The 14,250-nt window shown below is 41.3% G+C and overlaps 1 protein-coding gene across 1 annotated transcript; it reads left to right on the forward strand.

Moving 5' to 3' along the window:
- Positions 1-2,121: 2,121 nt before the first annotated feature.
- LOC145402177 (uncharacterized) lies at positions 2,122-7,586 on the forward strand. The gene is made up of 5 exons (XM_080274294.1): positions 2,122-2,607; positions 4,149-4,321; positions 4,722-4,875; positions 5,692-5,765; positions 6,239-7,586. Exons 1-5 carry the CDS (start codon positions 2,122-2,124, stop codon positions 7,533-7,535), a joined length of 2,184 nt encoding a protein of 727 aa, XP_080130420.1. The 3' UTR covers positions 7,536-7,586.
- Positions 7,587-14,250: the final 6,664 nt, after the last annotated feature.

Genomic DNA, 14,250 nt, shown 5'->3' on the forward strand with positions numbered 1-14,250 from the left:
TCAACAAATCTAGAAATGGACGCTTCGTACAATTTATACATCGCCGTGACTATGTAAATGATCAGCACTGCTAACTAATACGTCGGTCTTGCAGAGCTGCAGTTACCCTAGACTTACGAGGATAACGTGAAAGTACACTATTTTGCTCACTATGATAGCCAGATATCGTCGTTAATGATTAGAGCGAGGCTTCATTATGTGCGAACTATCCTTATTTCTTCAGATTCCGAGCTGTGTATGGGTTTAGTGTTATTTAAGTGGTTATTTGATGGTTATGGTCATCTCACGTGATTATATATCATTACTCAGTAGTAGAGAGAGGTCCACAGCTTATAATTTACTTATGGAAGGTAGGTATTTTACCCTAAGTATATGTACGGAGAGTAAATTCTTCCGAGTTCTGGAAAACACCTATTCAATTTTTCTGGGTGACTCACGTTTACTTACAGCACAGGGATGTATAGCAAAACTCATATCACTTTGGGACACTGGGTGAGGAGAAAGGAAGCTCGGTGTACAGGGTTCCTTCCATATACCATGGTACAGTACTATGAAGTTCATACGACTGCCAGCAAGACAAGACACACTTCATGACATTCAGGGAACATAGGAGTATTTATCCGCAAGATAGGGTAACTTACATTACAGTAGATTCCTAGACAGCCATTATATTTAATACAGTGCTGGGTATATTCTGTCCAACTATAGTAGCATCACTGTGACAGCTGCTGTTACTGCATCATACTACTGTAATGGGTATATTAAATATAATCATGATCTGGTTAAGATCTGAGTATTTATTCATTCACAGTGGAATAGCTTGATATGAACTAGCACTCTTTAGGAATGAACATTAGTGTTAAATAAAATGCGGTAATACTGTACAGTTGTATTACCGGTATCGTTTACAAGGTACAGTAAACAGTAATTCTTTCATCATTATTTGACCCAGATTTTCACCTGTCTCCAACTTATATATGTCACTGGCAGAAAATGGCTATGCTATGGGTCCAGATGCTTTCCATAGCACTCCTTTGTGACTATTGTAGTATCATATTCTAGTGTCAGTCTGGTTTTACAGCTTAGCATTCAAGATGGAGAGAGGATAATTTTAGGCCAAGGTAAAGTAAAAAGAGTATCGTTCCTGTGCCTCCCTGCAGAGTTTGGTGTGTGCTACTACGTGCTGGTGGTGCCGCTGACACTGCCAGTCATCCTCATGCTCCTCTACATCAGGTGGCTCGGATGGGAACTCTACACCAACAACTGATCCTCTGTCTCTCCATTCCCACACCCTTTCTGTGAGAGGCAGTCCCGGGAAGATTAAATTCATGGATTTTGGCCCAACTAAGTAACAGTCTCTCCTTCCATACCACACCAAGCATTTTCCCTCAACTAAACGTCACGTCCATCATATACTCGCCCATCTTGTCCTCTCTTCGCATTTTTAGGTTATGTTTTTTCCTGGCACCATACTCTTAGATATTTTCGTATTTAGACTCTCACTCTCCATTTTCTCCATATGTCTAGTGGCAGTAACTGAAATGCAGGTGACTCTGAACATTGAGTATAACTTTTTGGTTGAAGTAACTTACAATAGAATTATAAATCTTGACTAAAACACCAGAGAGGGCAAGTGTGAGAAAAAGGCATGACTTACTTATTTCACACGGTTTGAAATATTGATGTGGAAACTAATCAAAGTATAGCAGTTGTTCCCTAGGCAGTCTGGCCGAACAGCCTTGACTGATCAAGATGTTTGTGGTTCTGCATGTCAGTCTCAGTGTTGCAGAGTAATATGAAGATGGCAGCATTGACTGTTTAACATAGTTTGAATCTCGGTTGGTTTGGAAATGCTTTGATCCTACTCATGTTACCCTTGCCACTGTTGTAGAGCCTCATTTCCAGAGCTTTAACAAATTGTAGCTCCCTGAAATGGTTTAGGTGGGGGAAAGCTTTAGACTTGGGAACAGAGGCAACTGATTTCCACCATAGTGCAGAACCAAATGGAAACTAGGAAGAGCTGGAACACTGCAGGAATTTTTTGGCCTTGTACCAGTTGAGTTACACACCCGAGCAACCAAAAGACTGAGTTTCATCCTGCATGGCCCCTTGTATGGAGAGATGCCAGACTGTGTTATTGTGGACCTGCAGGGTAACGTTGTAGTGCAGGAACCATCAGCTGCTCAGCCGACTCCTGGACAGTACTTGGTGGAGGTGAGGGTGAATCAGGGCACAAGTCAGGTGAATAACCAGAGTGATGGCACGTTTGGCTCGATTCACCTCAAGGACAGGGAGGGCTGCTGTGTGGATGAGAAGAAAAAGACAGTAATACCGACAAAAGCAGAAACCACCATCCCGAAACTCAGCAATGGAGTAAAGACCCAAGAGGAAACAGAGCCGGAGTGGAGCTTTCAACCAGTCGTGGTGAAAGAGGCGGAGGTGGCTGATGAAGGGGAAGCAAACAGGCCTCGCAGAACCTCGGCAAAAAAGGCTCGTCTGCGATGGAAGACGATTCACGAGGAAAACACGAGCAAGGGGTGTGTGAAGAAGGCGAGGCGGGTGAACGTGGTGAGGGACAGGAACCTCAAGAGAACGGATGAGGTTGTGGTGAGTATGAGAGCAGTTTTGGGTGGGTGTGAGGGCTGTGACAGTAACCCCTGCATTCTAAGTGACACTGTTTACTGTTTTATTCTTGCTGTTTGTATATTCTGTTCCATTTATTTTGTGCTTGCTGCAGACTATTTCAGTCTATTCATGAGAGGCTTTCACGGTAGATATCACCTTCACTAACCTTTTCAGTACTAAAGCCCTTTTTTAATACAAGTACAATTAATATCATCTGGAGATGCTGTAACAAGAATAAACTTTAAAATATGTTACCCAGTTCATCTCAGTAAGAAAATAGCAGAGTTCTGTATTGTAAGTAAAAAAAAAAAAAAATTGTTACATTTAATCTTCATTGCTGTATTAAATATAAGAGTTTAGTTTTATACGGTACATTATGATTTAAGTACTGAAGTTACTTTCCTGTGGAGAACTGTTTAAAATGAAACATGAGCTTTCAGAAACCTACCTCACCCCATCCTTAGGTGGAGTAAAAGAGATGGGGATGTTGGTGATGATGATCTGTCCACCTATGTGCTGCCAGATGCCCTAATCCCATAAGGAGCCCATAAGGGGTGGCCACAAACAAATTGCCTCCGTGCCCCCCTGTCCCCTGCCATATCACTGCTCTGCTCCCAGCTCACACCCCCTTCTCTCATATACTTCTCCACTCCATCCCTCCATCTCATCCTTGGCCTCCCCCTTCCTCTCCCCCCCCCTCCTCCTCCTCACTCACATACACTCTCCTTGTTAGTCTCTCACTCCATTCTCTCCACATGGCCAAACCACCTCAGTGTATTTCCCCTAAAGCATTCTATCACATCCACATCCACACCACAACACTCCTTCACTTCCTCATTTGTCAGCCTGTCTCCATGCATTTCCACATGCTCCTCTCAAATAACTCATTTCCAGCGCTCTCACTCTTGACTTGTGTCTCTCCAACAAGGTCCAAGTTTCACTTCCATACGTTAGAGTTGGTAGCTGTCACAATACTGTCATGCAGAGACTTTTTTACTTCCATGCTCACTTCCCTGTTTCTTATTACGACCTTCAGACAACCAGCAACGTTTCTTCCTTGTTGTTTGCTTTCAAGCACTTCACCCTTCAAACTTCCATCCTGACACTACCCAAGTACATAAATGCACTCACATTTTCCATTTCCTCATCATCCAACCCTAACTGTACATTCAGTGACATCATTTCTCTTGAAGACCATAACTTTACTCTTCCCTACATTCACCTTTAGAGTCTGTTTCTTACACACTCTCAAACTCATTCACCAAGCCTTGCAGTTCCTCTTTGTCTTCACGTAACAATACAGTATAATCTGCAAACAACGGTATACAGGGAGTTTCCAGACGCCGCCCATTCTCATTAGGGCTGCTCCAACATGATGATGATGATGATGATTATTATTATTACTGTATTATTATTTTTGCTAAAGTTTATTATTATTATTATTATTATTATTATATTATTATTATTATCATCATTATTATTACCGTACCATCATCATCATCATCATCATTCCGTGCCCCCAGGATCGAACGTCGAGCCCTGAGCCTCCAGTAGATCTGCCAGTGTGGGCGCGTGGGCTGGGGTGTGTGCGGGTGGAGGGTGGGCAGTGGGTGCAGGGGGTGGCAGACTCACGACAAGCACTGCAGGACATTCTCGATGCACACTCACGCGCTGTACTGTGTGATTACGTCCGCAGGTGTGTGTGGAACAGTACTGTACTATACCATAGCAAATTAGGAATTAGGAGTTCAGGAATTTTCATTAATGTTTCAATTCTATGATGTGGAATACTCTCTTGTAGGGCTAAGACATTGCTAGAGGACTCTGTTGAATTGTGTAGTACTTTGTAACCAAATGGCCTTCTTGACATCAACTTTGGCTCTTGGGTGGGATTAAATTCTTTGCCTCTAATTTGATATTTGGGTGGGATTGAATGCTTTGCTCCCTAGGTTGATAGTGTGCATTATAAACTACTAGACGACAGCAGCTTCAATATCTGTTTATACTGATTTGATGTGGATATTTATGTGTGTATCTTGTATTCAGTAATCAGTTCCTTCCAATGTTGATCCATTTGTTGTGTACCTTTGCCATAGCCACCCAAGCAACTTGGAGCAACGTCACCGTCTGCGGGACCAGCGTGGGCGGCTGATGTGGCGTCACCGCTCCATGGCCTTCCACACCACGCCCTTCACCATCGCTGCGTCACACCAGCTGCGATGTGCCTTCAGTATGAACTACAAGCTGAAGGTAGTGTGGGAGAGGATTTATTTTTTATTTTTGTTATATATATTTTTTGAGTTATATAAGGATTTCTGGAAGTTGCACAGAGTTTTTTGTGAGCTTTCTTGTACTTTGGGCATTACATGCAGCTTTATGGGAATTGCACAGGACAGTTTCACAGTTGCAGTTTGCCTGGAGCATGAACTACGATATTAATGTACAGCAACATGGAATTTTGGAAACTGTCTTTAATGTGCTATGTGTATTAACCTCTATCAGTGCTTCCAGTAATTCAATACTATTTTTTATCCTATTATTCTAGAATTTCATTATTTAGTCCATGATTGTTGTAAGCTTAATGTGCTAGCCAGTCTGTGTAATGCAAAACTATTAAGTGATGATGCATCTAATTAGGTTTAGAGAAAGATGGCTAAATTAAAATACAGGTATTATCTCGTAACTGTTTGTGATCAGCCATGAATTGTCCATTGTGATAATGGTGTACTAGTGTTTTGGCTATCTCATCATAATCATTGGACTCTTTTCATATGTAAGATTGAAATTCATGCTGTCACTGTATGGTTATATATATACTGTACTCTGGTTATATGTATACACTTTCCCAGACAACAGAGAGATTTTGGATAGGTTATGCCCCTGGACTGGTATGTAGTTTATGGTCAGTTACATTCTTTGTCATCACCTTTGCAGAGAAAAGAAAACAGTGACTCCAAAGCCTTGCAACAGAACACGGATGAGGAGGGTGAGGCGAGAGGGGAGGAGGGGTGTGAAGAGAAGGGGAGGGAAGAGGAGGGCAAAGTAGAAGGGAGGAATGTGGAGGAGGCACCCAAGAAGAAGTACAAGAGCGTCACCTTCACATCCTGTCCGGCTCGCATCATGATTAAAGACATTGTTAAGTGAGTGTGATGGTTTCCCAGACTGGCAAAGTGCAAATGAGGAATGAGGAATGGGTGTATGTAGGAAGAGTGATGCATGTGAAAGTTAAAGGCATGTATTAGCCAAGTTTATGTGAATAAGAGTCTGTATTCTAAACCTATGCATGCATGTGAAGGGACATACTACCACCAATATTTTAAACATCCACCTTAGTTTGGGTTTGAATCCTAGATGTAGCGCATATGCATCATGAGATGTGTCTACTAACTACCAAGCCACAGCAACTCTGTAGACATAGAAAAATTGATAGATTGATAGTGTCTTTACCTTACACTTTTCACATGAAGCTGTCCAGAATTGATGTAGTAAGAAATCTACAGGTAATTCAGTTTTTGTATACATTATGAAGCAATCCAAAATTGAAGAAGTTAGAAATCTACAGGTAATTCAGTTTTTGTATACACTATTAATTAGTCATCATCCTTGCTGGCAGGTACCCGGGATATGCTGTGTCATCGAATGCCTTGTCGTCAGAACGCAAGGCCGCCATGAAGGCCCTGCGGATGGACATGAAGCGTGGTCTGGATGTGGAGAAGGAGGAAGTGTTCCACATCACACTGCCACTCCACACACTTCACAACCACCCGCTGTCCGGACGGTCACGCGGGATCCACCATTCCATTGCAACCAAGATCCGTGAGCTTGTGTCTGGGGGTATCACTGCTCCCAAGGCCATCAAGGCAGTTTTGGATAAGCATGTTGTGGCTACGTATTCCATGGATCCAGTGGTGCCCAGTCTGGATGACCGTGCGTTTTACCCCAGGCTGAAGGACATTGCCAATCTGGTGTACTGCCACTGCCGCAGGATGGGGATATCAGCCAAGAGGAAGACGTCGCATCAGAACGCCTTGGATCAGTCTCAGCGTAAAAGGCGAAAGAAGCAATCAAAATCAGAAAGTGAGGAAGGTGAGAGGGAGCTGGGTGGTTCAGAGAGTGCTATTGGGTCAGTTCCCCTCCAGGCCTCCACCCTACAGGAGGCAGTTCAGACATTTTGCACGGATGACTCTGACCGGGCCAGTTTAGGTGGACTGGAGGGGCGGGAGTGCATTCCAAGTGAGGCAGTGGGACGAGAGGTGCCCCAGGATGCCTCAGGACTGGCAGATTTGGTGCGTGGGCAGCTGGAGACCCTGCGAGGACTGACATACTCAATGCAAGGAGTGTCGGGCCTGCAGGAGCTGTACCAGTCCCTTCAGGTGTTAATTAACCAGTATGTCTCTCCAAGTCACCCCAACTTGCAGGAGGGCATGACAGAGACACCTGCTGCCACTGCATTCATTATCCAGGACCCTCTGGTAGACCCGCTGGGGACCTCGTCAACCTCGGCCGAGGCAGCGACTACAGAACATCTTGCAGCAGTCTCGGAGAGAGATGCCAACGCTGAGGCTGCATCCAAACCTAGAACTGCTCATGGACTTGTAAGCACACAACACCTGCGTCAGCTGCGGACACCGGTGGCACTCCAGTGTATGGTGCCCACCTTAGTCTCACAGCTACCTAGGACCACCACTCAGAATCCCCAGCAGCACATCGTAAACCCAGTGCACACCACCCCAGCTGTGGCAACTCCAGTGCCCCCACCCCCCACCTATCAGACACTGGGACCGGTGGCGCAGGATGGATCGCAGGCTGGCCCTCCTGTTCATGTCTCGATCCCTCCCTACTTCTACTACGTACAGGAGGTGACGGTGCCTGATTCTAACCAGACCTGGACTTACACCACCACATCATAGCTGTTGGTAGTGTGCACAGATACACTCTTTTGTTGTATCCTTTTATTAGTCATATCCATCTGTCTGTTTATCATTCTGTCTGCTGTTTATATGTTTATCATTTATTTTTGTATATACCTAAAGTATTTACATATCCTGCAGGGCTAATTATGTCAGTTTTGTGTATGTTTACCCCTGCAAAAATGCCTTCAGGTCTCTGTCATTATTCATTGCCATTCTCTTACACCACCCCAAGCCATCTTTCTTTCTTCATTAGTTTATTAGTGAAACAGTTTCGTAGCTATGAGTTTTACAACAGAACCTCAGCAGGTTTAAAATGAAGCTTGTCATTGTACTGAAAGGGTTAGATGTGATAGGTAAGTAGAGCATGGTGATATTAAATGTGACCCAGGAATGTTTGTGTTGGAGAGGGATGCCTTCTTGTGGTGGCACTGATATATCCAGTTGGCTTCATTGACAGCTCATGCAAACGTCCCTCAGCTTCCTTCCCATCCCCTGAAAGGAGTTTGGCGGACAGCAGGACGAGAGCAACTTCAGCCCACAGTCCACCAGGTTCACATTCAGATGAGCCTGAAGTTGCAGGTGGTAATACTGCTGTTACTACTACTACCACTGTTACTGTACTACTACCACCACCTAAGCATTTTTTTTCTACTCCAACACATCCTAGAATACTCCAGCAGTTATGTAATATCATTGATGTTGTTGTTGATATACTGTATCATTCTTACACACATTATGGAGTGTGCAGAAACTGTTAGCTGTAGGTAATGAATTGTTGTGTATCATGTAGTAAGAAGGCATTGTAGTGAGAGGATTAAGGCAGCTGTGCAACATGATATGCAGCATAAAATTTAGCACTCCGTCTCATATGTGGGCTGGGTTATTTTATTTATAGATTATTTGTAGATTGAAATGATGTTGCTTAATTTTAAATGTGTGCAGTATGTTCCCATCTCTTATAAGAAGGGAACTGAACCATCATTAATTAATTGTCAGATCTTATGAAATTGAAATACTAAACTGGTATACACGGAATCTCCTTTATTAAGTTAGCACACCCAGGCTCATAAAACTCTTTCCCAAGTATCTAAAAATTATCTGGAGTTTACTGGAGTACATTGCCAAGTTGTTGTGGCCATGAGAAGGCTGAGACAATATTAACATATGTACTCCTGTGACTCACTCCTGGCAAATATATGGTAGTTTTCTAGGGCGAACAGCTGTAATACAAGGCTAGGGTTGATGTGACCATGAGGAGTGAATATGTAAACTGAGCAAATTTACCACATCTAGTGCATCATGTTTACAAGATCTGACTTAGCTCAGACAACCCAGTCACCTACTTTTATATTATCTGACATCTGCTTCCAAATCCCAGAGTTCATCAACACTGGCCAGACTAATATCCTCAAGACCCTTCTGCTACCCTTCATCAGTACCAACACAAAATACACCTGACAGATAATCTACTACTGTATTTGTCCTCACTGTAAAGCAACCCTCCAGCACCACGTGTACTGAACCTCATGCACTCGTCTATTATGACACAGGCTATCCTTAACGTCAACAAAAGATCTCTGGGAGTGCCAGGTGGAAGTGACTGGTATCCTGAGGTCCATTGGGTTCACGATAATTTTAGCCTGGGATACCACCATCACCTCCACCACCACCACCAACAGTAACAACAGCAGCAGCAATAAAACAATAATAACAACAACACCCCCCCCCTACCAAAAATACTTCCACTACTCTAGGCTTCCCTCCATCGTTTATTCTTCCACATTTTCTTTGCACCGTGTTGTCTGTCTTCCTTATGGTATACTTTTATATTATTGTATCGCATTAACTCCTTCGGCCAGATGATGCAGAGTAGTTTGTATTTTAGTCTTATTACTGTTAGATGATTTTATCATCATCATCATCCGGACCTCCTTTCCCACCTAAGGGCAGGGTGAGGAGATGATTTTATCCTTCTTTGAAATGATCTCTTTTTCTTTTATTGTATTAACACTTTTCAGTATTTGATGTACTTTGTATTTTATTCTTGCTGTATCCTGTTCACTTTCATTTTGCCTAAAATTGCCATCTCTTCCATTTTGACTGCCGAGCTCTAGTAAGAAATGAAACACAGAATTTTATACACCTACTAGTCATGAAGAAATGCTATGAAAATGATGTGGAGCTGTAGCATTGTTTTATTCTGTCACTGAGCTACGTGAAATAGGTGGCAAAAGAACAAAAACCAGGGACAAGATAAAGTGGTTGAACTACTGTAGAGTGCCAGATGATTGTATTTAAATTGGAAAGGATCTGTAGCAGTAAGGGGATTCATGATGGCTTTCTCTAATTTTTTCAAGTTCCAAAAGTCTTCTGATAGCTGAACAAAAGTGTACTTATAGCAAGAACAAAATATAATCTAACCGAGGAGGTTAATTGTATACTGTAGTTAGATGAATTTAGCGCATTGATTGTGAATTCAGTGTTCATTTGTGTTTTGTTAACATGGAGTACCATACATAAATATCGAACTCATTAGAATATTGCATTGTCTCAAATTATAATCTTGCGTTTTCAGTAAGCAATTTTTACACTGCAGTATTTGGCATTAAAACTATATTTTTGTTACTGCATTTCATTTCAAGTTTGCCCAAAATCGGACCATAAAAGGAAAAAGCCACACTTATGATGGTCACTTCCTTGTTGTAATTCAATTTGCTTTTGCAGGATGACCAGAGGGCCATAGGATGATTCTGTATCCCTCTCTCTTTTTCCTTGCAAAAATTTATCATAATAAGTTTGCTTGCAAGTCAGTGTCATGGTTATTACAGTTTGACCTTAATTCTTTCCATGTCCTTCCTGCAAAATCAAATCACAATTATAATAGGAGAGTTATCGTAAAGTTGCATGTGATGTGCAACCCTGAGTACTGTATTACTAACATAAGCTAAGAAAACGACGGTAAAACATGACCACTTTATTTTGTCCTTATACATTTTCTTACAGAAGCCTTCAGTATACTGTATACACTGCCTTTTTTTTTTCTTTGCTATTAAGTCATCAATAAATTAGAGGAATTTTGTCAGTCGTAAAAAATTTGCATCAGTAGATGTACAAAAAAGTTGTGATATTTCTGCACATACTGTATTCCTGACCCGTAACAAGGACAACCTGCAGTCAGTATACCATTATTCCAGCCAATTCCTATGAGTTATAGGTGGTAAGTGAAATTTGTTTGTCCTTGAACCAGGTTCTTAGCCTACCTCTCTTCTTACCCCACCTGACCACCTCTCGTACATCCTCTCAATCAGTCTTTCAGTCTCCTGTTACATGCACTCCCTTCGACAAAACCATCTCATTTGCATTTCTGTACATTTCCAATTACAATACAGCACATCCACTTCCACTCAGTACTTATTGTATAGGTTTCATTCCTGCATCCATTTTTTCATTCATGTTTTGCTCAGGGAGCAGGGTGGCTCAGTGGTAAAGCGAGTGACTCAAGATTGCGAGGTCGAGAGTTTGCGCTGTGCCCGGGTAGCTGCCTTGCTGGGAGGGGTAGCGCTCTCCTACAACCCTAGCAGGGCTATGTGATCTAACCAGGGCTATCTCAGGGGAATAATCCCCTTATCCTGTTTTGCACAATTTCTAGTCTTGTACATCTAATTTGTTCCCATTATCTGCACACTCAATTATCTTAAAGAAACCTGTTGATGAAAGGAAGATACATATGCAAGTCTTAGAAAGTCTGATAACTTTCTAAAGGTGAACACAGCTCATTACAAAGCGCATGTGTTAAAGGAAGGCAACACCATGTAATTAGTTAAAAATTTGCAACTAGGACTAATAAAAGACATCTCATTTTCGTTTCTAGACAAAAGTACCCCAAAATGTTGATCTGATTCTAATTTTTAGGACAGTCGAGTTTATCTAGCAGGACATGGTCGACTCTGCTTTATAATATTACAGATTATCCAGCAAGGTAGGCAAAATATAGATTTTATGTTTTATCAGGTCATCAGGATATGTACTAAATATTAAGAAAGTGTAACTTTGGAACTAGACTACACACACACACACACACACATATATATATATATATATATATATATATATATATATATATATATACGGTACATGCCTTGGCAGTACATGAAATTTTGTCTCATTTTGTTTATGAATATGCATTTGCATTTACATATAAGAGCCAGTTTACATATTCTGGTATCCCCTCTAAGCCAATAACATGGTAGATATTGAGAAGAGTTACTGAATGCGTTACTATTCGTGGCCCAGATGACAAATTCCGTGCGTTTGTTATAACAAGCGACGCCCGGGCCGGCAAAACTCAGAAGCACTCGGAAGAAGGCTGGTGATGAGCCGTGCGTGAAAGTTTGAAGTGTTATTTTCAAGTTTGTGAGATGTTGCGTGCTTTTATGGATGCACCAGAAGATACCGGTGGATGCTGTGTACAATTAAGTGTGTCAAGATACGGCCAAAGCCTTCATATACCCCAAGAAAACTAGAAATTCCTGTCACGCGCATCCTTTCTGATGGTGAGTACCGTTCTTCAGTTTTCATGTTTCAGTTACGAATCTCTGATTATGACAAACTTAGCAGGTAATTTAGTGTTCGAACTATGAATTACAAGAGAATACAGTAACGATGTCGAACAGAATATCTTAAGTTAGGAACCAAGGTTGTGTCAGCATGTGTCAAGTACAGAAAGCTTAAACGTCAGCGAAATTCAAAATGATTCGGAAATGATGAACTAACCATTTTCTTTATTATCAGCCTAATTCAGTTTAATCCAACTTCAGCTAGTATTATTCAGTCATATCCAGGGAAGGACATACATATATATAGCAAATTAACAGAAGCCATTATGTTGACTTAACCCTTTGGCTGCAAGTTATGTTTTTGCACGAACCAAACGATTGTATTGAGCATGGAGCTTGGAAAAACACTGTAGGCAAAGAATGAAGACATAGATCGTGGAATTTAGTGGGTTAAACTTGGCTGACGTAAATCTTATTGAATTAACTTTTCTAGAAACATCCTTCGAAAAAGCATCTTAATTTTTTCTTAGGATAATCGGGTTTGTTTGCACTGCTAGCGGAAAGGGCGACTTGGGGCGGGATTAAAGCTTCTTGCAACAGGTAGATGGATAGACAGCTGGATAAACAGAGAGATAGGGAGCTTTTTGCAAGATAGATGGGTAGATAGCTAGATAAATAGGTAGACAGGGAGTTCACATAGGAGATGACGTAAGTGTAGGCAGCAATTTTCTCGTATCCCAGAACAAAATAAGGCATTATGGTAGGTAAAAGCAAAAAAAAAAAAAAAAAGGAAGGTAAGCGTAAGGTACGTGGGGTAAGGCTGGTCTAATGGCAAAACGTAATTCGTGGTGCGTCACTTTATTCATGATTTTAAAAAGAGATTTCACACCGCGACAGGTTTCATGGTATTCAGTTGATTCCAGTTTTCTTTTTAATCTTCACCACTTTCGAAGCGTTTCATTTGAATTTTCGCTTTAGATTTCGCTATTATTGTCATGTATTGCATTTTGTATTAATTAGTGTTCGTTTTCTGTGTATGATTTATGATTTATTAGCGGCATGGTTGATGGTATTTATTGATTTAATTTTTATTTTCTTCGTTGCCAGTTCCAAAGGTGCTATATATCGGTACATTTTTTATGCATCTGGCTAAAATTATTTTCTGTGTGCTGTGAATGTGTGTATAGAAGGCAAGATTTTCCACGTATATTATTATGTATGTGCATTTTATTATGTATCGGTATGATATATATGTATTTTATGTATAATGTATTTTATTATTATGGATTATGTACTTTATTTATCGTGTATATGTATTTTATTTATGTATATGTAATTTGCTATGTATTAGATTGTATTTTAATGTGATGCGTACCGGTATTTTTATTTGTACGTATAAATTTCATAGAGAAGTATTTACAATGGATCTCAGACAGACCAGCAAATTACGAGTATTATCAAGAGTCAGTTTTATCGTGTTTTTCACTTTTATATTCACTGTTTCGATTGGGAATTGTTTGGTACCTGTATGAGTCGTAACACATGTGGCGGAGGATCGCAACATCTTTTCGTCAGTTTCCTACACATCACAGTATTTTGTGTGTGTGTGTGTGTGTGTGTGTGTGTGTGTGTGTGTGTTATAGATGCAGGCAGTGTTGATATTAGAGGTGAGATGGAGGGATGAAGTGGAGAGGTATATGAGAGAGGGAGGCGTGAGCTGCGGGGAGGGTAGTGAAACGGCGGGGGACAGGGCGACATGGAGGCGATTTGTTTGTGGCCACCCCTTACGGGATTAAGGCATCTGGCAGTAAAGAGATAAACAGAAAAATAAATAATAAAGAACTGTTTGGTGATCGCAAAATAAATCGCATGGGAATAAGTGCTTCGTAGCCTCGTATGCCGACCTGAGAAAATGATTTACTGGCAGTCTTATACTTTGCCTCGACTCAAGAAAGCTTATTAATGTGGTGATTCAGATATGTTTATTTTCTCGTTACCATGGAAACCAAAGTGATGAAATAGCTGTATAAGGAGAGAGAGAGAGAGAGAGAGAGAGTTAATTATTTAATCTGAAAAACTGTTATAGCGAGAAATGCAATATTTAGGGCAGCGATTGAGAGAGAGAGAGAGAGAGAGAGAGAGAGAGAGAGGGGTAG

Source organism: Coenobita brevimanus, chromosome 57, assembly GCF_032717465.1.
Source record: "Coenobita brevimanus isolate Jiangsu-jjx chromosome 57, ASM3271746v2, whole genome shotgun sequence".
NCBI lineage: Eukaryota > Metazoa > Arthropoda > Malacostraca > Decapoda > Coenobitidae > Coenobita > Coenobita brevimanus.